The sequence below is a fragment of the Staurois parvus genome, unplaced genomic scaffold (genome assembly GCF_062004578.1).
Source record: "Staurois parvus isolate SC_StPar_1 unplaced genomic scaffold, SC_StPar_1.0 ptg000389l, whole genome shotgun sequence".
Lineage (NCBI taxonomy): Eukaryota > Metazoa > Chordata > Amphibia > Anura > Ranidae > Staurois > Staurois parvus.
This window is the reverse complement of record NW_028318185.1, coordinates 2,019,662-2,042,713: the sequence shown is the minus strand read 5'-3', so window position 1 is coordinate 2,042,713 and position 23,052 is coordinate 2,019,662. Positions and strand designations below refer to the sequence as shown.

General features: G+C 44.1%; 1 protein-coding gene across 1 annotated transcript in view; it reads right to left on the bottom strand.

Moving 5' to 3' along the window:
• The window catches only part of EFR3A (EFR3 homolog A), a 270,999-nt gene that overhangs the window by 72,977 nt on the left and 174,970 nt on the right, over positions 1–23,052 (bottom strand). Inside the window, exons 13-14 of the mRNA XM_089685931.1 lie at positions 16,313–16,364; positions 11,721–11,893 (exon numbers count right to left, since the gene is read on the bottom strand). Coding sequence (XP_089542057.1) covers positions 11,721–11,893; positions 16,313–16,364 — 225 coding nt within the window. The remainder of the gene's footprint in view (positions 1–11,720; positions 11,894–16,312; positions 16,365–23,052) is intronic.

The window sequence follows — 23,052 nt, the reverse complement described above, 5'->3', positions numbered from 1 at the left end:
CTGCAGCCTAAATAGCTGCCTCAAGGACATGACACCTGAAACTGACATTATATGCTGAAGCATTCACTTGGTAGAACATCCATCCATGAGAACAAAAAGTTTTGACTTTTCAAAGTAACGTCACAGCCAGGATTAGGTATAGAGCAGAACTCTGGAAAGGGCTTACAACTATTTACTGGTTGGATCTTTAACCACCTTCCTGTCCGGCCCATGTACATAAACGGCCGTGATAGCCAACCAGAGGCTATCACAGCAATCATGTAACCAGGAATCGGGAGTCACGAGTCCCAATCGTTAGAACGAAACCTGGTGCTCTCAGTGACACCACGGTCAAGACAGTTACGCAAATATGCGGCCCTAAGAAAAAAAGCCCAGTTCTGTGAGGCCGCATATTTGTGTTACGTCGGCGTCAAGTGGTTATACACGGAGATTGAACTATTTATTCCAACCACTACCCTGTTTCTCCTAAAATAAGACCTTCCCCGAAAATAAGACCTAGTGCTATTTTTGGGAATTGCTAAAGTGTAAGACCTACCCCGAAAATAAGACCTAGATGTGATCAGGGCTTTTTTCCAACCGGAACATGGCGGAACGCCATTCCGCCACTGGCCCTGCGCACACCCATATCTACTGTCTCTTATAAACACAGAAAACGCGGCTGAAGTGACAGCACCATCTGCTCTCACAGAACCCCCCTACCTCTGTACTCACCATCCGCTCCCACAGAACCTCCCTACCTCTGTACTCACCATCCGCTCCCACAGAACCTCCCTACCTCTGTACTCACCATCCGCTCCCACAGAACCTCCCTACCTCTGTACTCACCGTCCGCTCCCACAGAACCTCCCTACCTCTGTACTCACCATCCGCTCCCACAGAACCTCCCTACCTCTGTACTCACCATCCGCTCCCACAGAACCTCCCTACCTCTGGACTCACCATCCGCTCCCACAGAACCTCCCTACCTCTGTACTCACCGTCAGCTCCCACAGAACCCCCCTACCTCAGTCCTCACCATCTGCTCCCACAGAACCTCCCTATCTCTGTACTCACCATCCGCTCCCACAGAACCTCCCTACCTCTGTACTCACCGTCAGCTCCCACAGAACCCCCCTACCTCAGTCCTCACCATCTGCTCCCACAGAACCTCCCTATCTCTGTACTCACCATCCGCTCCCACAGAACCTCCCTACCTCTGTACTCACCGTCAGCTCCCACAGAACCCCCCTACCTCAGTCCTCACCATCTGCTCCCACAGAACCTCCCTACCTCTGTACTCACCATCCGCTCCCACAGAACCTCCCTACCTCTGTACTCACCGTCCGCTCCCACAGAACCCCCCTACCTCAGTCCTCACCATCTGCTCCCACAGAACCTCCCTACCTCTGTACTCACCATCCGCTCCCACAGAACCTCCCTACCTCTGTACTCACCATCCGCTCCCACAGAACCTCCCTACCTCTGTACTCACCATCCGCTCCCACAGATCCTCCCTACCTCTGGACTCACCATCCGCTCCCACAGAACCTCTCCACCTCTGGACTCACCATCCGCTCCCACAGAACCTCCCTACCTCTGTACTCACCATCCGCTCCCACAGAACCCCCCTACCTCTGTACTCACCATCCGCTCCCACAGAACCTCCCTACCTCTGGACTCACCATCCGCTCCCACAGAACCTCCCTACCTCTGTACTCACCGTCCGCTCCCACAGAACCTCCCTACCTCAGTCCTCACCATCCGCTCCCACAGAACCTCCCTACCTCTGTACTCACCATCCGCTCCCACAGAACCCCCCTACCTCTGTACTCACTGTGGGACAGGGAAGGAACAGATATCTGCGGGCGCAGTATGCAGTGTGTTTAGGGGTGGAGCATCTCCTTCTGCAGTCTATTGCATGGAAGCCGATGCCTCAGTGGGGAAGAGGCGGAGCGGTGAGTAAGTGCGCTTGGTGCACTGTGAGGGAAGATAGGACCCGAAACGGGAGTTACTATAGAGAGGGGCCGGCTGCTGACAGCTGTGTTTTTCAAAGCAATTTAACCATATGAGGGCAGTGGAGGGGGAGGGGGATGTGCAAAGGTGAGCTGCAGTCAGGTGTTGCAGAGGTAAATTGATTCAGGTGAGTTGCAGACAGGGTGCAGAGGTAAGCTGTGGCTGGCGGGGTGCAGAGGTGAGGTGAGCTGAATTGCAACCCACCTTTGCACCCCCCCGGCCACAGCTCAGCTCTGCACCCCCCCCCCCGGCCACAGCTCAGCTCTGCACCCCCCCCCCCGGCCACAGCTCAGCTCTGCACCCCCCCGGCCACAGCTCAGCTCTGCACCCCCCCCGGCCACAGCTCAGCTCTGCACCCCCCCGGCCACAGCTCAGCTCTGCACCCCCCGGCCACAGCTCAGCTCTGCACCCCCTGGCCACAGCTCAGCTCTGCATCCCATGTCTGCAACTTACCCCTGCACCCTGTCTGTGGCTCATATCTGCACCCTGTCTGAAACTCACATGTCAAGTCTCCCCTGCAACACCTGACTGCAGCTCACAACTGTCATCGCCGGCTCTCTCCATAGTAACCCTCATCCACAACTGCCTGCAGCTCACCTCTGCACCCCCTGTCCACACCTGGACATTTAAAAAATAAGACCTACCCCGAAAATAAGACCTAGTGTGTTTTTTGAGCCAACAAAAAAAATAAGACAATGTCTTATTTTCGAGGAAACACGGTATATAATTTATGAACAATTTAAACAGAATCGGTCCCAGGACTGAGTCTTGGGGCTCCAGGCCATTCAGAAGATACGCTATTAACACCACCCTCAGGACACGCTCCTATAACCAGTTTTCTATCCAGGTACACACACTATTGTCAATGCCAACCGACCTCAATTTGCAAAATTAAGTGTTTATAATTGGGCTTTACCTCTGCTGACTTCAGAATAGGTGCATTGCTAGTAGGGGTTAAACGAAGGAGTCCAGAGATGTTCTCACAGACCTTCAGACATTTCCCAACTCACTCCAGTTATCTGAACCCAAAAGTCAAAGTTTTGGGCTCGACTACTTATCAGTGTCATGCACAGTTGAATGAAGTGTGGTAATCTGGAGAGGCCGGCCACATTTTGGCGCATAATCACTTTTGCACATTTCTAAGTGCTCAACAGATCTATGAAGTAATATACCATCTCCTCTCCTCGAGGCACCTGCCTTTCCATGCTCTCTAGTGGTTTATTAGAACACGTTTAGAGGCAGGAAACTGATAAAGCTGTGCAACTTGAATCTGCAAAAAATGCAAATGAATCGGCAAACAATGAAAGAATGTTTCTAGAAATTACATTTTCTCTTCGGGCTCATCAGAGATTCATGCTGCACCCAGAGAACAGGCAGTTCTACAGGAAAATGAGCAGTCGGCCTGGTATTAAATATTATCACTTAATTACAGCTATGTTCAGCAATTGCGCTGCATTTTCAATCTTCTGTGATGAAAACTGTCAAAATAATTATAAACCAGCAATTCTATGGCACAATATTTACAGGAAAAAGCGTTTTCTGCTAAACAAAAATACAATTACATACGTAATTAGACCAACTATATGGCAGATAAGCTTTCCAAAGCAGTATAGAATATTCAGGGAAGGGGTTTTAAAAGGGAACATCTACATAGGGAGCTACTATTGCTGTCCTACTTCTGAAAATGATAGCTTCCTGGCTATAACATTTTGTAAAAATTAATACTTTTTCTCCTTTACTGATGTGAGCTAATGAGGCTGCACTGATGGGCACTGATAGGCTGCACTGATGGGCACTGACGAGGCACTTGTAGGTGGAACTGATGGGAATTGAAATCATCATTGGTGGGCATTCACAGACATCACTGATGGGCACTGAAAGGCAGTACTCATATATGGCACTGATAGGCAGCACTGATGGCACTGTTAGGCAGCACTGATGGATACTGATAGGTAGCACTGACTGGCACGCATAGGCAGCACTGAGGGATACTGATAGGCAGCACTCATAGGCAGCACTGACTGGCACGCATAGGCAGCACTCACTGGCACTGACTGGCACTGATAGGCATCACTGATTGGCAGCACTCATAGACAGCACTGACTGGCACCGATAGGTGGCACTGACTGGCACTGAAAGGCAGATCAATTGGGCACTGATATGTGGCACTGATGTGCAATGATGGACACTGACAGGTGGCACTGATGGGGCTACACTGATCATCAGTGCTCTGATCATCAGTGTACAGTTGCAAGAAAAAGTATGTGAACCCCTTGGGATTATGTGGAGTTTTGCATGAATTGGGCATAAAATGTGCTCTGAACGTCATCTAAGTCACAACAACAGAAGAACACAGTCTGCTGAACATAATACTACACAAACATTAGATGTTGCCATGGTTAAATTACACATAACATGTAAACATTCACAGTGCAGGGAGGAAAAAGTATGTGAACCTTTGGACTTAAAAACTGGTTGACCCTCCTTTGGCAGCAATAACCTCAACCAAACATTTTCTGTAGTTGCAGATCAGACCTGCACAACGATCTGGAGTAATTTTGGACCACTCCTCTTCAGAAAACTGTTTCAGTGTAGCAATATTCTTGGGATGTCTGGTGTGAATCGCTCTCTTAAGGTCATGCCACAGCATTTCAATCGGGTTGAGGACAGGACTCTGACTGGGCCACTCCAGAAGGCGTATTCTGTGCTGTTGCAGCCATTGTTTTGTTGAATTACTTGTATGCTTTGGGTCATTGTCCTGCTTCATCACCCATCCTCTGCGGAGCTTCAGTTGGCGGACAGATGGTCGTACGTTTTCCTGCAAAATGTCTTGATAAACTCTGGAATTCATTTTCCCATCAATGACAACAATCCGTCCAGGCCCTGAGGCAGCAAAGCAGCCCCAAACCATGATGCTCCCTCCGCCATGTTTTACAGTGGGGATGAGGTTTTGATGTTGGTGTGCTGTGCCTTTTTTTCTCCACACATAGTGTTGTGTGTTCTTCCCAAACAACTCAGTCTTGGTTTCATCTGTCCACAGTATATTTTGCCAGTAGTGCTGTGGAACATCCAGGTGCTCTTTTGCAAACTTCAAACGTGCTGCAATATTCTTTTTAGACAGCAATGGCTTCCTCCGCGGTGTCCTCCCATGTACTCCATTCTTGTTTAATGTTTTCCTTATTGTAGATGTGTCAACAAAAATGTTAGCATGTGCCAGAGATTTCTGTAGGTCTTTAGCCGACACTCTGGGATTCTTCTTTACCTCATGCAGCATTCTGCGCTGTGCTCTTGCAGTCATTTTTACAGGACCACCACACCTAGGGAGAGTAGCAACAGTGCTAAACTTTCTCCAATTGTAGACAGTCTGTCTTACCGTGGACACATGAACATCAAGGCTTTTGGAGATACTTCTGTAACTCTTTCCAGCTTCATGCAAGTCAACAATTCTTGATCGTAGGTCTTCTCAGAGCTCTTTTCTGCAAGGCATGGTTCACATCAGACAGTGCTTCTTGAAACCAGTAAACCCAAAACAGGTGTGTGTTTTTTAAGGGCAGGACAGCTGTCAGCAACACATCCAATATCATCACACTGATTGGAGTCAAGGTTGGCTCACTCCTGGCTCCAATTAGCTCTGGAAGAAGTCATTAAGCTAGGGCCTCACATACTTTTTCCTCCCTGCACTGTGAATGTTTACATGTTATGTGCAATTAAACCATGGCAACATCTAATGTTTGTGTAGTATTATGTTCAGCAGACTGTGTTCTTCTATTGTTGTGACTTGGATGACGTCCAGAACACAGTTTATGCCCAATTCATGCAAAACTCCACATAATCCCAAGGGGTTCACATACTTTTTCTTGCAACTGTAGATAGCCCCTCTGAGGAATACTGATGACCGGCTGTCCTCTCCTCACAAGCTCTCAGCGTGACAGCTTGTGAGGAGAGAAATTCCAATAACCGGCATTTCCTTATTTACATGCGATCGGCTATGATTGGACACAGATGATCACATGACAGAGCCGAAGTCATTGGCTCTTTCCGCTGATTGGTGATCCGCTGTGTTCCAGGGACACAGCGCACCACAGTTCGCCATGCTGTGAGAGTGGGAGGACGTCATATGACGGCCTCCCAGAATGAGAGAACTGTCTTGTGTCGTCATTTCCTTACATGGTGGGCGGGAGGCGGTTAAAAGAAGTATGGTTATTTTTTAAATCATACCTACCTAGGTGGATGCAGCATTTGTCTGACTCTGCATCTGTCCCCCGCCGGCTCTAAGGGTAAGAACTCGGCGACCACATGACCGCTGAGTTCTCACAGCTGCTCTGGGCAGAGAGCGGGACTGTCAGTGACCGCTCTCTGCTCAGCCCCCTCCAGCACTCACTGGAGCGCTGGGCTGTGGAGGGGGAGGGAGCAGCTGACACAAGCTCTCAGCGGCCCACTGGAGGCTAAGCCAGGTGCTGCTCCAAACTCTGGGGCGGATGCTGACCTAGAAGTCAGGATCTTTCCCCAGCCTTGACCTGCTGAGTGACATCAGCCGATAGTAGGCTTCAGCCCGCTGTCAGCTGAAAACAGGTCACAGAATGAACTGCACTCCTGTGATCCACAGGTGAAGTACAGCCAAAAGAGTTTTGGCTGTACTACTCCTTTAAAGTACCTGAGTTGAATGACGCTGGAAAGGGCATACTATTTATTTATTTATTTCAGGTACTTATATAGCGCTGTCAATTTACGCAGCGCTTTACACATATTGAACATTCACATCAGTCCCTAACCCTCAAGGGGCGTACAATCTAAGGTCCCTAACTCACATTCATACATACACATACTAGGGACAATTTAGACAGGAGCCAATTAACCTACCAGCATGTCGTCTTTGGAGTGTGGGAGGAAACCGTACTATGAAGAAATCAGTTTCATGGCCGTCCCCATAAGGAGAAGTCTGTTTGGCGTCCTTACTAACAAGTTCCAGTCCGGGTCAATTCTGACTTTTCTGATCTACATGTAAAAATCAGCAATTTTTTTTTTTTTGCTAGAAAATTACTTAGAACCCCCTAACATATATTTTTAACCAGAGGCCCTAGAGAATAAAATTGTGGGCGTTGCATATTTTTTATGTCAAATGATATTTGTGCAGCATTTTTTCTGGACAAAAAATGCACTTTGATGATATTTAATGTACAAAAACACAATATAATACCCAATTGATTAGTAAAATATAAAAGGTGATGTTATTTCGACTAAATAAGTTACCAAACATGTGAAGCTTTAAAATTATGTACGCCAGTTGATCGGTGCCAAACTTCACTACCTAAAAATGTCTATAGGCGATGCTTTAAAAGCCTTTACAGGTTACTAATTTAGAGCTAAATAGACGTTCAGGTGTTAGAATTTTTACTCTCACTTTGACGTTCATGGGGATACCTCACATGTGTGGTGCAATTGCTGTTTACATATGTATGTAGGACGGACGCAAGTAATCCCATTTGCTTGTGAGCACGTGGGAACAGGGACATGTTAAACATTTTTAAAAAACATTTTATTTTCTTTGAAGGGTTTTTCTTTTTTTAATGGGCGAGGATAGATCCTTTTTTTGGAGAGATCTGGGGTCTAGGCCCCATGTACACGGGACACTTCTGAACGATGGAAACTGACTGCTGGAAAACGTAGGTTGAAAAATGTCTGTTTAGCCGCGTTTGCATAATACCTTTATGCGCGTTTGCGTTTAGAAGCGTTTTTTAAAGATAAGCACAGGAGAACCTCCCAAATGCCCAGAATGCAGTGAAAAGTGGTAAATTATTAACTATTTCAGACTTTTTCAGAGAAATACAGACATAGAAGCAGAGACAGCAGGATGTGTTGAGATTAGCTTAGGTGTGAGTTGCTCATTATCATTTCTTTTGTTTTCAAGGGTGGGAAAGTTGTCTGGTGGAGGGAGTCATTAAGGCCACCTGGCAGGGGGTCTTCAGGAGGAATTTGAGATGTGAATGGTCATTAACATATCTTTTGTTTCCAAGGGTGGGAGAGGTCTGAGGTGTGAATTGATCATTACAGTAGGTGACAAGCTATTAGGAACATCCTGTGTTCAGTGTTTTGTACCTTGAAATCGCTTTGCATGCAGATTTCATGATGAAAAAAGGCTCTGAACAGCATTGGGAACTGGAAGAGTTATAAAAAAATGAAAACGCATATAAGTGCGATTTTCCTCGTTTACAAACGTTTTGCGTTTGAAACGCTGATAAAATCAACTGCTGAACGCAAGTTTTCTGTGTTCCAAAAATCGACTGTAAACTCAAATGCCTGTAAATGAAGATGTGTACATTGACATATAGGAAAACATTAGGGCGAGGTCAGGGGCTGCTGAAAAAAACACTGAACAGCTCCTAAATGTGAGTTTATCAGCTGCAGTGTACACGAGCCCTTAGACTCCAGATGTCTCCTGTGGCCTCCACATCATCAGATCAAACAGAGATCGGTTTGATCTGATGCTTTTAGAATCTGGTAATGGCTTGTTTACTTGAGACTGAAACGGGAAGTATTGAAATCCTAGTCGATTCCGGTTTCTGAAATCACACAGTGGGAGGAAAGACATCCGTTCCTCTCACTGTCTCAGGGACCAGATGTTGCTGATCGCATCCTTGTTGGGCTCCCTGTCTAAGCAGGAGAGCTCAGTAAAGGCAGCAGAGGCGGGAGGGTGGGGGGACCCTCTTACACCACTGGCCATAAAATGAATCCACAAGTTCTTTAGCCGCTTGAATCACTTTTACAAGGTGCAGAATCTCTATGATAGCTCCATCATTGCTTCAGCGATGACTGGGATATCACACTTTGAGTATGTCCTATGGATGGGTAAGTTCTATGGACGGAAAGTGGTTAAAGCAGAGAGTGCGAGGATGCTTCATCACAGTGTGGAAGCATCTACTCACTATTCCCTGGAATCTATCCAGTAGAATGAAGGTGTCACTTACTGCATTAACCACCTCCCGTCCGGCTGTTGTATATAAAAGGCCAGACAGTGGCAGTGCAGGGTCGGGTGGCCGTTTATAAACGGCCTCCCTACACCCTGCTTGTGCGCGCTCCCTCCGGACACAGTGGAACACCGATCGTTGGACAGGACCTCTGTACGAGGTCCCGATCATGTGATCACTGATTGGCCAATCAGTGATCACATGCAGAGTAGTAAGCAAGATGTCACTTGTGACATCATTGCTTACTATGTGTGAAATCTGTGAATGATCACAGAGGTCACATGGTACAAGGCTATTCACAACAGCCTTGTACCATGTGACAAGCTGTGACCAATCACAGCTCACTCAGTAGTTCTCAATGGCTGCAAGAATGCAGCCAGAGAGAAGGAGAAATGATTGCTTTTACATCCTTTATGGGTGTAAAAGCAATCCGTGTAAAAATAAAAAAAAAATAATAATCTTCATCACCCCCACAAGTAGTACAGTGTCACCATTATGACACTGTACTGCTAGGGTGACAGTATGTTAAAAAAAAAAATTATAAATAAAAAAAAAATGTAAAAAAAAAAGTTTAAAAATTATAATTTTTGGTTATAAACTAATTTTTTTTTTTACTACAAAAATAACGGAATACATTTTGGCCAAGATTTATGATGAAATACTATTTGCTAAATTTTACAAGAAAAACACTTTTTTTCAAAATTGTTGGACTTTTTAATTTACATAGCACAAAAAATTAAAATCCCAGTGGTGAATAAATACCACCAAAATAAAGCTTAATCTGTCTAAAAAAAATGCTAAAAAATTCATATGGGTACAGTGTTGCATGACCGCGCTGAAAGCTGAAAATTGGCCTGGACAGGAAGGGGGTAAAAGTGTCCGGTCTGGAAGTGGTTAAGGAAGCTGGGGGTAATGTAAGCACATTGAACAACTTTTTTGCTGCCATTTAGAATGGAGAAAGGGCCCTGAAATAAAATGTAGGCCTTTCATATTACTGCAGGATCCATATTAAAGGACTGTGTATGCTATATACAGTCAGGTCCATAAATATTGGGACATCGACACAATTCTAACATTTTTGGCTCTATACACCACCACAATGGATTTGAAATGAAACAAACAAGATGTGCTTTAACTGCAGACTGTCAGCTTTAATTTGAGGGTATTTACATCCAAATCAGGTGAACGGTGTAGGAATTACAACAGTTTGCATATGTGCCTCCCACTTGTTAAGGGACCAAAAGTAATGGGACAGAATAATAATCATAAAGCAAACTTTCACTTTTTAATACTTGGTTGCAAATCCTTTGCAGTCAATTACAGCCTGAAGTCTGGAACGCATAGACATCCCCAGATGCTGGGTTTCATCCCTGGTGATGCTCTGCAAGGCCTCTACTGCAACTGTCTTCAGTTTCTGCTTGTTCTTGGGGCATTTTCCCTTCAGTTTTGTCTTCAGCAAGTGAAATGCATGCTCAATCGGATTCAGGTCAAGTGATTGACTTGGCCATTGCATAACATTCCACTTCTTTCCCTTAAAAAACTCTTTGGTTGCTTTTGCAGTCTGCTTTGGGTCATTGTCCATCTGCACTGTGAAGCGGCGTCCAATGAGTTGTGAAGCATTTGGCTGAATATGAGCAGATAATATTGCCCGAAACACTTCAGAATTCATCCTGCTGCTTTTGTCAGCAGTCACATCATCAATAAATACAAGAGAACCAGTTCCATTGGCAGCCATACATGCCCACGCCATGACACTACCACCACCATGCTTCACTGATGAGGTGGTATGCTTAGGATCATGAGCAGTTCCTTTCCTTCTCCATACTCTTCTCTTCCCATCACTCTGGCACAAGTTGATCTCGGTCTCATCTGTCCATAGGATGTTGTTCCAGAACTGTGAAGGCTTTTTTACATGTCGTTTGGCAAACTCTAATCTGGCCTTCCTGTTTTTGAGGCTCACCAATGGTTTCCATCTTGTCGTGAACCCTCTGTATTCACTCTGGTGAAGTCTTCTCTTGATGGTTGACTTTGACACACATACACCTACCTCCTGGAGAGTGTTCTTGATCTGGCCAACTGTTGTGAAGGGTGTTTTCTTCACCAGGGAAAGAATTCTTCAGTCATCCACCACAGTTGTTTTCCGTGGTCTTCCGGGTCTTTTGGTGTTGCTGAGCTCACCGGTGCGTTCCTTCTTTTTAAGAATGTTCCAAACAGTTGTTTTGGCCACGCCTAATGTTTTTGCTATCTCTCTGATGGGTTTGTTTTGTTTTTTCAGCCTAATGATGGCTTGCTTCACTGATAGTGACAGCTCTTTGGATCTCATCTTGAGAGTTGACAGCAACAGATTACAAATGCAAATAACACACTTGAAATGAACTCTGGACCTTTTATCTGCTCATTGTAATTGGGATAATGAGGGAATAACACACACCTGGCCATGGAACAGCTGAGAAGCCAATTGTCCCATTACTTTTGGTCCCTTAACAAGTGGGAGACACATATGCAAACTGTTGTAATTCCTACACCGTTCACCTGATTTGGATGTAAATACCCTCAAATTAAAGCTGACAGTCTGCAGTTAAAGCACATCTTGTTCGTTTCATTTCAAATCCATTGTGGTGGTGTATAGAGCCAAAAATGTTAGAATTGTGTCGATGTCCCAATATTTATGGACCGACTGTATACTTGTGTACATTTAGTAACTAGAATCCTGCAAAAGAAAATGGACAGAGGTTAGCAAATCTGCTTTTATCGGAGGGGTACCTGATCCCTCGCAGCTTGGCTCTGTTGTCATGGCGATCTATAAGATTGTGCAAAATCTCTAGCACAAGCTGGCGCAGCTCCGAATCTTCCATCAGAGATGGTGACAGCAGAGGGTCCAGGATTGGTGAGGGCAGCGCTGCTGCTATGGTCTTTGATTTATAACCTGAGGTCACCTGCCAAAGAAAAAGGGAAATCATTTACAATATACCCAAATAAACCAAAATAAACTGCTAAAAGTTGTTACAGTGTCCAACATTTTGGGGAATTGTGTTTGTAAGATCTACATAAAAGCAAAATGTAATCGTTTTCAAAATCTCATATTTGTATTCACAATAAAAAAAAAAAACATATCAAATGTTCCAATGTACCAATTTAAGAGAAAAAAATCTAGTAATTTGAAATTGATGGCAGCAACACATGTCAAAAAAGCTGGGACAGGACCATGTGTTACCATAGTGTAGCATCTCTTCTTTAACCGCTTCCCCTCCACCCTGTAGCAGAAATACAGCTACAGGGTGGCATGGGTGAGCAAAATCATGTATATATACATGATTTTGCATTTCCGGGTAGGGGGTGCACCCTACCCGCGCTGCCAATCGCAGCCTCGGCTGTCAATCACCGGGTTCTAGCCGGTGATTACTCGTCGGCACCCGGTGATCGCCGAGTATCTCTGACAGGGGAGAGACCTGTGTATAAACAACACAGATCTCTCCTCTGTCAGCTCTTACACACGGCTTTGTATGGCTGTGCATAGCACAGCCATACAAAGCAGTGTGCTTACAGTGAAACACAGACACAGCCCACATAGCAAAACACGGCACAGCACACAGTTAACCCTCTGATTGCCCAACATGTTAACCCCTTCCTGCCCAGTGCAATTATACAGTGTCAGTGCTTTTTATTAGCACTGATCACTGTACTGGTGTCACTGGGGATGTCAGTGACACCAAATCAGTTCCCCCCAGTGTCAGAATGCCCGCCACAGTCCCGCTATGAGTCACTGGTCGCCGCCATTACTAGTAACAAGGAAAAAAAAAAAAAAAAAACAATCCAGTATCTATACTGCCATTTGTAAACGCTATAACATTTACGTAAACCAATTAATTTACATGAATAGGGAATTTTTTTTTTTAGCAAAGACATGGAGCAGAATACATTTTGGCCTAAATTTATAATGAAATTTGATTTTTTAAATATTTTTACTGGACATGTTTAAAAGCAAAAAGTCAAAAATGTTTTTTTTAAATTGTTTGTCTTTTTTTGTTTATAGTACAACAAAATAAAAACCGCACAGGTGATCAAATACTACTGAAAGAAAGCTCTATTTGTGGGGAAAAAAAGGACATAAATTTCATTTGGGTGCAGCGTTTTCATGACAGTGCAATTGTCAGTTAAAGTAACGCAGTGCCATTTCGCAAAAAAAATGCCTGGTCAGGAAGGGGGGTAAATCCTCTGAACGGCAAGAGGTTTACAACACTCTGTGAATGTTTGGGAACTGAGGAGACCAGTTGCTGGAGTTTTGGGAGAGGTATGGTGTCCCATTCTTGCCTGATATAGGATTCCAACTGCTCAACAGTCCTAGGTTTTCTTTGTCTTTTTTTTTGGTTTCAAGATGCTCCAAATATTGGTGGTACTTTTCCAGATGTGCAAGCTGCCTGTTCCATGCGCACTAATGCACTCCCACACCATCAGAGATGCAGGCTTTTGAACTGAGCTTTGATAACAAGCCGGAAGGTCCCTCTCCTCTTTAGTCCAGAGGACAAACCACCCATGATTGCCAAAAAGAATGTCAAATTTTGACTTATGTGTCCACAGAACAGTTTTCCACTTTGAAACAGACCATTTTAAATAAACTGTGGCCCAGAGAAGACAGCAGAGCTTCTGGATAATGGTCAGATAAGGCTTCCTCATTACATGGTAGAGCTTTACCTTGCATTTTTGGACAGCGAGCTGTTGCCCAGAGAAGACAGCAGAGCTTCTGGATCATGGTCAGATAAGGCTTCCTCATTACATGGTAGAGCTTTACCTTGCATTTTTGGACAGCGAGCTATGGTCCAGAGAAGACAGCAGAGCTTCTGGATCATGGTCCGATAAGGCTTCCTCATTACATGGTAGAGCTTTACCTTGCATTTTTGGACAGCGAGTTGTTGCCCAGAGAAGACAGCAGAGCTTCTGGATCATGGTCCGATAAGGCTTCCTCATTACATGGTAGAGCTTTACCTTGCATTTTTGGACAGCGAGCTATGGTCCAGAGAAGACAGCAGAGCTTCTGGATCATGGTCCGATAAGGCTTCCTCATTACATGGTAGAGCTTTACCTTGCATTTTTGGACAGCGAGCTATGGCCCAGAGAAGACAGCAGAGCTTCTGGATCATGGTCCGATAAGGCTTCCTCATTACATGGTAGAGCTTTACCTTGCATTTTTGGACAGCAAGCTGTTGCCCAGAGAAGACAGCAGAGCTTCTGGATCATGGTCAGATAAGGCTTCCTCATTACATGGTAGAGCTTTACCTTGCATTTTTGGACAGCGAGCTGTGGCCCAGAGAAGACAGCAGAGCTTCTGGATCATGGTCCGATAAGGCCTCCTCATTACATGATAGAGCTTTACCTTGCATTTTTGGACAGACAGTGATATTTGGACTTATTCCTGAGCCTACGCTAGCATGATGTCTGTTTTTAATGCAGTGCCACCCCAGGGCTCAATACTTGTGCCACAGAGATTTCTCCAGATTCTTGGAATCTTTTGAGGATATTACATAGTTACATACTGCAGGTGCCTAAATGCACGGAGTTGCTGCCATGTGATTGGCTGATTAGCAATTTGTGTTACCAAGCAATTGAACAGGTGTACCTAATAAAGTAGCCATTGTATTTGTGTCCGTTTTCCCCCCCAATGCCCAGTTAACAATTAATAAATGCTTCACTAACACACTATAAATGCTCTAGGTGCTGTTAAGGTGTGGTTATTTGTCTTCACCATTGAAATCAATGGAGGTGGTTGACAAGCACTGATGCCTGATGATAGCGACTTGCTGCTTAATTTTTAATACTCCTGTGTGAACAGCATTGTGTGGTACCATTGTAATATTCATGGCAGGCATTGAAAGGCGGTTATGAGGCTTTCAAATAGACTGAAAAATAGTTTTTCCCCTGTGGCTGTTAAAGCATTGAACAGCTAATCATTAGATAATATTGAAATACTATATATTGTATTCACCATTGCATTACTGAATATTTCATCCATTAATGCACTACTCATTGCACTGATTATGGTATTACTGTATATTCCATACCTTGATTTTTGTTATATTGTTATTTATTGTAAATGGGCCATTTATGCACTTCTGGCAGGATGCTAACTGCATTTCATTGGCTCTGTACATATACTTTGCACAATGAAAATAAAGTTGAATCTAATCTAATCTAAAAATGCCAAATAACGGTCACGTAAACACATGGTATTGACAAATGCGTGAATAAGGCCTTGGTGATTAAATAAACTGCTGACAGTGCTTAAAAAAACTGAGGGGTTAATATTACTTAAAGGCCTGTTTCACACAGGCTTCAGCTTGTATTGAAGCAGTGTGAACAGCATGCTTTGTTGAAGCTTTTAAAGTACCAAAGTTCAGCTGCAGTTTGTAAATGTTGAGCACAGATCCTAATGGGAGAGCTGATTGCCACTTTAAGTAAGCTGCTAGCAGGCTTCAGCACTTGTTGAAAGCCTGCTACCAGCTTGTTTAAAGTGACAGCCAACACTCCCATTAGCTTCAACAAAGCTTGCAGAAAGGTCCACAAATGCTTTGTCAAAGCTTGCTGTTCAAACTGCTCTTCTACAAGCTGAAGCCTGTGTGAAACAGGCCAACGTGTAATGAAAAAAAAAGAGAAGCAGAGAGGCTTTTTATTACTGAAGAGACATGCTATGCCTCTGCTACACCTAAAAAAAAACAAAATAAAAAAACTTGCCTGTTCATAATCGTCTATATAAGTACACTGAGCTGGGCATGCTCAGGGTACATTCTTGGGACACCCCAATGCCAAGATGAATGAACTCCCATGCATGTGTGAGAGGCAAGTCCTTCTTGCCCAGGGAATCAAGATGGCTGAAGATCCCAAACCCAGAAGAAGACCAGTGTGCTGGTGAGGAAGTAACAGGAGGTGAGTTTGAGCAGACACCATAAGATGCCAGGAGGTTAACTTATCCCCACTTCCTGAAACAGGCACACCCTCCACATGCATCCCACAATGCATTTCTCTGTGCTTGCACACCCTGCAGACATAGGAGCCCACCTCTGCTTAGAATTTTAGAAGCCAGTCTCTGAACATTTTTTTGAGAGACTCCATAAAAAGGAATATCACCACAATGAATTTCAATCAATTAAAGGATACGTTTAGTACTGTATTATCACTTTCCCCAAGTATCCTTAACTATGCTAACCTGACATCCCCCTCCCCCTACTGACTGCTCTCTAATACCCCATTGATTTGAATGGGAGATACCCATACTGCAAGAGCAAAGACCCATTCAAGTCTAAGTTATGTATGTTTGTGAACTCTGTATGTTCAAAACAAATAACCAGACAGCCCACACTTACCATGAGTAGTGACCTCAGCAGCATAATCTGGATTCTTTTTGTTCCCAAATCTCTGTAATTAAAAAAAAAAAATTAAATTAAAAAAAGAAAAAAAAAAACATCAAACACACTGTGTATACAGACATCACTATACAGACATCACTATAACAAGCAAAAATTCTTACAGGCCCAGTTTTAAACCTTCCCATTTGGTTTATTTTAGAGCAGCGTATCCTGTACCAGCCTGATTTATTTTTATATAAATAGAAATAGGGGTCTTAATATGATTTTTTTCCCCCCTAATTAACGAAATAAGTAAAAAAAAAAAAGAAAAAGTAAATGAACAGAAATCCAACACCGAATCAATTCTTCTAGGTACACTTCCACAGTTTTTGAAGGAACTCGGGAGGTAAGTTGCTCCAAACATCTTGGAAAACTAACCGCATATCTTCTGTGGATGTAGGTTGCCTCAAATACTTCTTCTCTTCATGCAATCCCAGACAGACTCCATAATGTTGAGATCAGGGCTTCGTGAGGGCCAAACTATCACTTCCAGGAATCCTTGTTCTTTACACTGAAGATAGTTCTTAATGACATTGGCTGTATGTTTGGGGTTATTGTTCGGCTGCAGAATAAATTTGGGGCCAATCATACACCTCCCTGATGGTATGGCATGATGGATAAGTATCTGTCTGTATTGCTCAGCACCGAGGACATCATTGATCAGGCAATGCTGAGGACTGTAGACGCAGTGATTGGCCATAGAAACTTATTTCATCAGATTAAAGACACATCATGTTTACTCCCCTTCTGCACTGCAAGATATCCTGCAGTGACATCAGCACAGAACTGGTGGAAACCAGCAGGACCCAGGTACACCCATCTACTGTCCAGACAAGTCTGGCCAGATGTGGTCTTTATGGAAGAATTTCAGACAAAAAGCCAAAGCTCTGACTTGGAAACAAGGCGAAGCAACTCAACTATGCATGAAAAACAAAGGAACTGGTGTGCAGAAAAATGGCAGCAGGTGATCTTGAAGTGATAGTTTGGACCAAACAGGGCCCTGATCTCAACATCGAGTCTGTCTGAGATCATATGAAGACACAAAGGGATTTGAGGCAGCCTACATCCACAGAAGTTCTGTGGTTACTTTTCCAAGATGTTTAGAACAACCTACCCTAAAAAAAAGATGCACTGAGCTTCATCGAAACATGGACAATAAAAACACTGCTGTGTTTGATCTTCCTTCTCTGCAAGATCCATGAGTGTCTCTATACCTTAGATTGTACGCCCCTTGAGGATTAGGGACTGATGTGAATATATATATATATATATATATATATATTCAACCGCTCGTATGCTTATCAGATGACATTGTCATGGAAACTGTATTTGCAATCATAACCTTTGATCCTGTACCTCACTATATATACAGTATATATATATATATAGCGCTGTGTAAATTGATGGTGCTATACAAGTACCTGTAATAATACCAGTTTTGGATTTATAAGATTTCTTTTTGGGTGAGCACCCGGGCATATATTTCAAACAGAGTGCCATGGCTAACCATGGAACTATATACTTATAGGGGTTGGGCAAAAATATGGAAACACTACATGATTTGCAGGTGTGAAAGTGACAACATGTTTCTTATGGAAAGCAGAAGTGATGCAACATACTTTTGCTTCCACTGTGTGATGAGACACCTAGCTAACAGGTGGGAAGCCTCACGTTTGTGATTCACTGACCGCGCGCTGCTAGTAATACGAAGTCATGTCAGAGCTTGCTGAGCATCAAAGAGAGCAAATTGTTGGTGCCGCTTAGCTGGTGCCTCTGTGCTTGAAGTTGCAAATTTATTTGCTAATATATATATATATATATATATATATATATATATATATATATATAGTGAGGTACAGGATCAAAGGTTATGATTGCAAATACAGTTTCCGGGACAATGTCATGTGATAAGCATACGAGCGGCTGACGTGGTCAACTGCCTGAACAAGACAAAAGGGACACTTTAGGATTGTGACCCAGAATGAAAAAACAACTGTAGCAAAGTATCTGCAGAGCTTAATCTCAGTCTTCCAAAGCTGTAAGATGTTCACGTGTGAAGAACACTGTCCCACTGTCAAGAGTGTCTTGTGCTAACGGTAAAGCATGGCGGAGGTCCAATCATGGTTTGGGCAGCCATATCTTGGTATTCTTCAAGTCCCATCATCACCTTGACAGGTAAAATCACTGTCAGTGACTTTGTGAAATTTTGGCGGACCATGTGCACCCCATGGTGCAGACAGTGTTTCCAAAAGACAGCGCCATTTACCAAGACGATAATGCTCAGGTTCACACAGCTGGTGTTGTCAAATCATGGATGCAGACAAAGTTTCGCACCTTCCCTAGTTGCCGCAGTCACCGGACCTCAATATCATAGAGCCACCATGGTCAATTTTGGGGAACAAGGTTTAGGTTCTGCCTCCTGCATCTCAATGGAAGAATTTTTGTGCATGAAGAGTGGTAGAATTTTTGTGCATGAAGAGTGGTATCAGATTCCATTATCTACTATCTAAGAATATTTGTCACTTCCCAGGAGAACTCAGGCTGTCTTGGATGCCAAAGGTGGAGCAACATCATATTAGGTAATGATTTTGTTCTTTTACTTGGTGTTTCCATAATTTTGTCCAACCCCTGTTTGTGTGTGTGCGTATACCCATACACACTGTATACACACACAGGTCTATTAAAAATGTCCTTTCGTCATAAATAATGCCTGTATTTCCCTTAACCACTTGCCTGCCGGGCACCTATACCCCCTTCCTGCCCAGGCCAGTTTTCAGCTTTCAGCGCTGTTGCACTTTGAGTGATAATTGCGCGGTCATGCAACACTGTACCCATATGAAAATTTTATAATTTTTTTCACACAAATAGAGCTTTCTTTTGGTGGTATTTATTCGCTGCTGGGAGTTTATTTTTTGCGCTATAAACAAAAAAAAAGAGCAAAAAATGTGAAAAAAGTTTTTCTTTGTTTCCATTATAAAATTTAGCAAACCGGTAATTTTTCTCCTTCACTAATGTGCATTGATGAGGCTGCACTGATAGGCGGCACTGATGAGATGGCATGGATAGACGGCACCGATGAGGTGGCACAGAGAGACGGCACTGATGAGGTGGCACAGATAGGCAGCACTGATGAGGTGGCACAGATAGACGGCACTGATGAGGTGGCACAGATAGGAGGCACTGATAGGCGACACGGATAGGCGGCACTGATATGCAACGATGGGCACTGATCGGCGGCACTGATCGGCAGCACTGACTGACAGCACCTACTGACAGCACTGCTGGGTGGTACTGCTGGGCACAGGTGGGTGGCACTACTTGGCACTGATGGGCACAGGTTGGTGGCATTGCTGGGCACAGATCATCAGCGCCCCGGTGATTGGTGCCGATCTGTCCGCTGACAATCGCTAGTTATCGATGCAGCCTATAACCGGCAACTGCATTTACCGGTGATCTGCTGTGTTATTGGACACAGCTGATCACGTGGTAAAAGGCCACTGTAATTGGCCTTTTACTACATCACGTGATCAACTGTGTCCATAGGACACCAATCACGGAGATCGCTGGGTGCGTGCCCCCAGGAGGGCGCATTCTGGGAGGACGTCATATGACGCCTTCCCAGAACTGGACAACCGCGCTGTAGCTGTCATTCGGCAAGTGGTTAATATATTATTATCTCCTACCCACCTTATTATGGCCACTAGTTGGAGGTAACGATCATAGGAAATAAACATATTAGCCAAATATTGGCATTATTTGTGACAGCTTCATGAATGCTTGAGCAAATGTTTTATAGGCCGATCCCGCGAAGTAAAACAAGCGCAGGTGAGGCTTGGAAATCATAGCTCACTGGAGGGGATATATTTTGACACTGCGGTCATTTCCCCAGGTGACCATTGGCTCCTATGCCCAGAAGACCATGGCTGCCCGATGCATCGTCCGTATGACAGTAAAATTGTTGTCTCGCTTGTATACAATCGTCACGTTACTACTATACAGTCTGTCTTACGTACTTCGTCATATGCTACTCTAGTAAAAGTAGAAGCCGCTTCTTCATTCCTCCAAGAGATTAGTCCTGTTACCAGTTTTTAACAATGAAGCTCAAGTCTACCCGAAGCACCTAAGTGCATGTCGTGTTGCCGTGGTAACATGTGACTGCTGCCATGGTAACAGACATCAGTGCATTACATTTCTCATTAACTGCTTTACCGCTGCAAGAATCAAATCTACGCATATACAGGTTCTCCAGAATGCTGGCCATTACAGTTCCACCATAGCTTGCAGCAAGTGGAAGCAACCCAAAAATTCTAACAGGTATGCCTTTATCAGGAATAACCCAGCTGTCCAACCAATGTGTAATGCCTGTTCAGCAAGATTTTCAAAGAGGAGCAATGTGATGCCTTCATTGCTCCCCAAAGTTGCATTCTAGGGGAAAAAAAAGTATATGTAAGCCCTCACCTTGTAAAACAACCCATTCCATTTAAAATAGAAAATGAAAGGAAAAACACTTGTGTACAGATATAAAAAAAAACCCAAAACATTATAAACACTTTTTTCCCCCTTTTTACAAGTGATCACATACCCTCTCAGCTGCATAAGAGCTGGGGGAGCAGAAACATCAGTGCACTAATCTTCCCAGTAAATGGCTGTGCAGGGGGGGGAGCGTGTCAGGACAAGTCTGATCATTGGAGAAGAGCAGGCCGAGTTCCCAGCACAGCTAGAGAACTGACCATGCTGTGCTCATGTCGGTTTTTGATAGGAAAGAAGAGGGACTGGCAGGAACACCAGGGATCTCACACAAAGAAAGCAATACAAAAAACAGGATACAGCGGGTAAAATAAATATTGAACACGTCACCATTTTTCTCGGTAAATATATTTCTAACAGTGTTATTGACATGAAATTTTCACCAGATGTCGGTAACAACCCGCGCAATCCATACATACAAAGAAACCAAAACAAATAAGTTCAGAAATAACTTTATGTATAATAAAATGGAATGGCACAGGGAAAAAGTATTGAACACGCTAACTGAAATTTATTTAATACTTGGCACAAAGTCCTTTGTTGGTAATGACAGCTCCAAGATGACTCCTGTATGGAGAAGCTAGTCACATGCATTGCTCAGGTGTGATCTGGGCCCATCCTTCCACACAAACAATCTTCAAATCTTGAAGGTTCGGTGGGCCTCTTCTACGAACTCTGTTCTTTCCATAGATTTTCTTTTGGATTCAAGTCAGGTGATTGTCTGGACCATTCTCGCAGCTTTATTTTATTTCTTTGAAACCAGTTAAGAGTTTCCTTGGCTTTGTGCTGGGATCATTGTCTTGCTGAAATGTCCGCCCTCGCTTCATCTTCATCGGCAGCAGATTTTTGTCAAGAATGTCCAGGTATATTTTTCCATTCATCCTTCCTTCAATCAAATCAAGTTTGCCAGTACCATATGCTAAAAAACAGCCCCAACACCGTGATGTTCCCACCTCCATGCTTCACTGTTGGGATGGTGTTTTTGGGGTGATGTGAAGTGCCATTTGACTTCCAAACAGTGTGTATCATGGCATCCAGAGAGTTCAATTTTGGTCTCATCTGACCAGACTATATTCTCCCGGTATTTCACAGGCTTGTCTAAATGTTCAGAAAACTTTAAACGAGCTTAAACATGCTTTTTCTTCAGCAATGGAGTCTTGCGCGGTGAACATGCATACAGGCCATGGCGGTTGAGTACACTATTTATTGTTATTGATATTGTTTATTGTCCAATCACAGCTGATCGCATGAAAATAGGGAAATGCCGGTTATTGGCATGTCTCTCCTCACGAGCTGTCACGCTGACAGCTCGGGAGGAGAGGAAAGCCGGTAATCGGCATTCTTCAGAGAGGACATGTACACTGATCATCAGGGCACTGATGATCAGTGTGCCCTGATGATCAGTGTAGCCCCAGCAGTGCCACCTCTCAGCGTCCATCAATGCCAGCTGTCAGTGCTCATCAGTGCCACCTGCCAGTGCCCATCAATGCCACATATCACTGCCTACCAGTGCACATCAATGCCACATAGTGCCCATCTGAGCTGCCTTTCAGTGCCACCTATCAATGCCAGTCAGTGCCACCTATCAGTTCCCATCAATGCCGCCCATCAGTGCCGCCTATCAGTGCCATATATGAGTGTTGCCTTTCAGTGCCCATCAGTGATGCCTGTCAATGCCCATCAGTGCCACCTACCAGTGCCTCCCCATCAGTGCCCATCACTGCAGCCTCATTAGCGCACATCAGTGAAGGAGAAAAATCACTTATTTACAAAATTTTAAAACAAAAGCGAAGAAAAAACATTTTTTTTTCAAAATTTTAAGTGGTTTTTGGTTTGTTTAGCAAAAAATAAAAAACCCAGAGGTGATTAAATACCACCAAAAGAAAGCTCTATATGTCTAAAAAACAATGATAAAAATTTCATATGGGTACAGTGTTGCATGACCGCGCAATAGTCATTCAAAGTGTGACAGCGCTGAAAGCTGAAAATTGGCCTGGGCAGGAAGGGGGTATAAGTGCCCGGTAGGCATGTGGTTATAAGCCATCAGTTCAGACTGAACCAGCTGATATTAATTTGCACTGACAAGGGACAGGATTGCTTTCTAATTACTGACAGATTTCAGCTGGTGTCTTGGCTTTCCATGCCTTCGTGTTCCTCCCTATCTTCATGTG